Here is a 975-nt window from a genome sequence, read left to right on the forward strand (position 1 = left end):
CCCCCCCCCCCCCCCCCCCCCCCGCCAGCCTTGCCACACAACTCTCCCCCGGGACCGGCTGTCGGGAATCTCTGAGCGGTGTAAAACACCCTCATGCTGCAAACCTGGAGGTCACCCCCCACCCCCGCCCCCGCCCGCCGACAGCTTGGGTCTTGTGCTTCCCGCCGACAGAGACCTACCGGACACGGAGAGCAGCGAGGAGGAGCTGGGGCCGAGCCCTGGAAGGGAGAGCTGTGGTGAGGCCCTGCCGAATGTGCAGGGGGCTGGGGGGGGGGGGGGCGCGCAGTAGGGAGTTGGGGCTACCCCTCAAGAGCGCCCGGATCCGAGCCCTGGGGCCCCTGGATGTGTGGGTGGCGTGCTCTGGGGCGCGGGGGAGGGGGGCGCGCCGGGACTTTTCTGGGGAAGCGGGAAGGATGGCGGCCGAGGCCCAGACTCTGCCTCCGGCAGAGAGGCAGGAGGGAGCGAACGACCCTGGGGACCCTCCACCCCGCGCTCACGCTTCAGCCGGTCCTCCTTGAGCTGCTCCGCCACGTCGCGGATGTCAGCCCTCTTCAGAGTCTTTCGGGTCACGTCCAGCGCAGGCTCCGGCCCGTAGAATTGGATCAGCTCCTCCACGAGGTTCAACGCGTCCGCGCCCTGCAGCCGCCCCCACGGGATGCTGCGGCCATCCTGCGACGCGTCCCGCAGCTTGTGGCGGAAGCGCTTCAGGTGCTCCTGGCTCAGGTTCTCCAGCGCGCGCTGGAGCAGCTCTCGGGCTGTGGCGGCACGGAACTCCGCGCTGGGCGCGGTCGGGCGGGGTCAGCACATCTGCGGCGACGGTGACCCCGGCCTTGCCCCGCCGCCCCCCACAGCCTCGGCCCGGGGGGCCGGGGCACCCACGACGGGCAAAGGCTCAGATGAGCCCCCATCTCCCCAGCTGACTCCAGGCCAACGTTTGGTAGCACCCAGCCGGGAGAGAAGTTCTTCCCTCCCAGG

The 975-nt window shown here is 71.2% G+C and overlaps 1 protein-coding gene across 1 annotated transcript in view; it reads right to left on the bottom strand.

Annotated features, from left to right (window-relative positions):
* The window catches only part of NLRP6 (NLR family pyrin domain containing 6), a gene marked incomplete at its 5' end in the record, with an annotated part of 6,524 nt that extends 5,732 nt beyond the window's left edge, over nucleotides 1-792 (bottom strand). Inside the window, 2 exons of the mRNA XM_040464279.1 lie at nucleotides 180-218; nucleotides 498-792. Coding sequence (XP_040320213.1) covers nucleotides 180-218; nucleotides 498-792 — 334 coding nt within the window. The remainder of the gene's footprint in view (nucleotides 1-179; nucleotides 219-497) is intronic.
* Nucleotides 793-975: the final 183 nt, after the last annotated feature.

The sequence above is a fragment of the Herpailurus yagouaroundi genome, unplaced genomic scaffold (genome assembly GCF_014898765.1).
Source record: "Herpailurus yagouaroundi ecotype Mexico unplaced genomic scaffold, PumYag 438, whole genome shotgun sequence".
In the NCBI taxonomy this organism is placed as follows: Eukaryota; Metazoa; Chordata; class Mammalia; order Carnivora; family Felidae; genus Herpailurus; species Herpailurus yagouaroundi.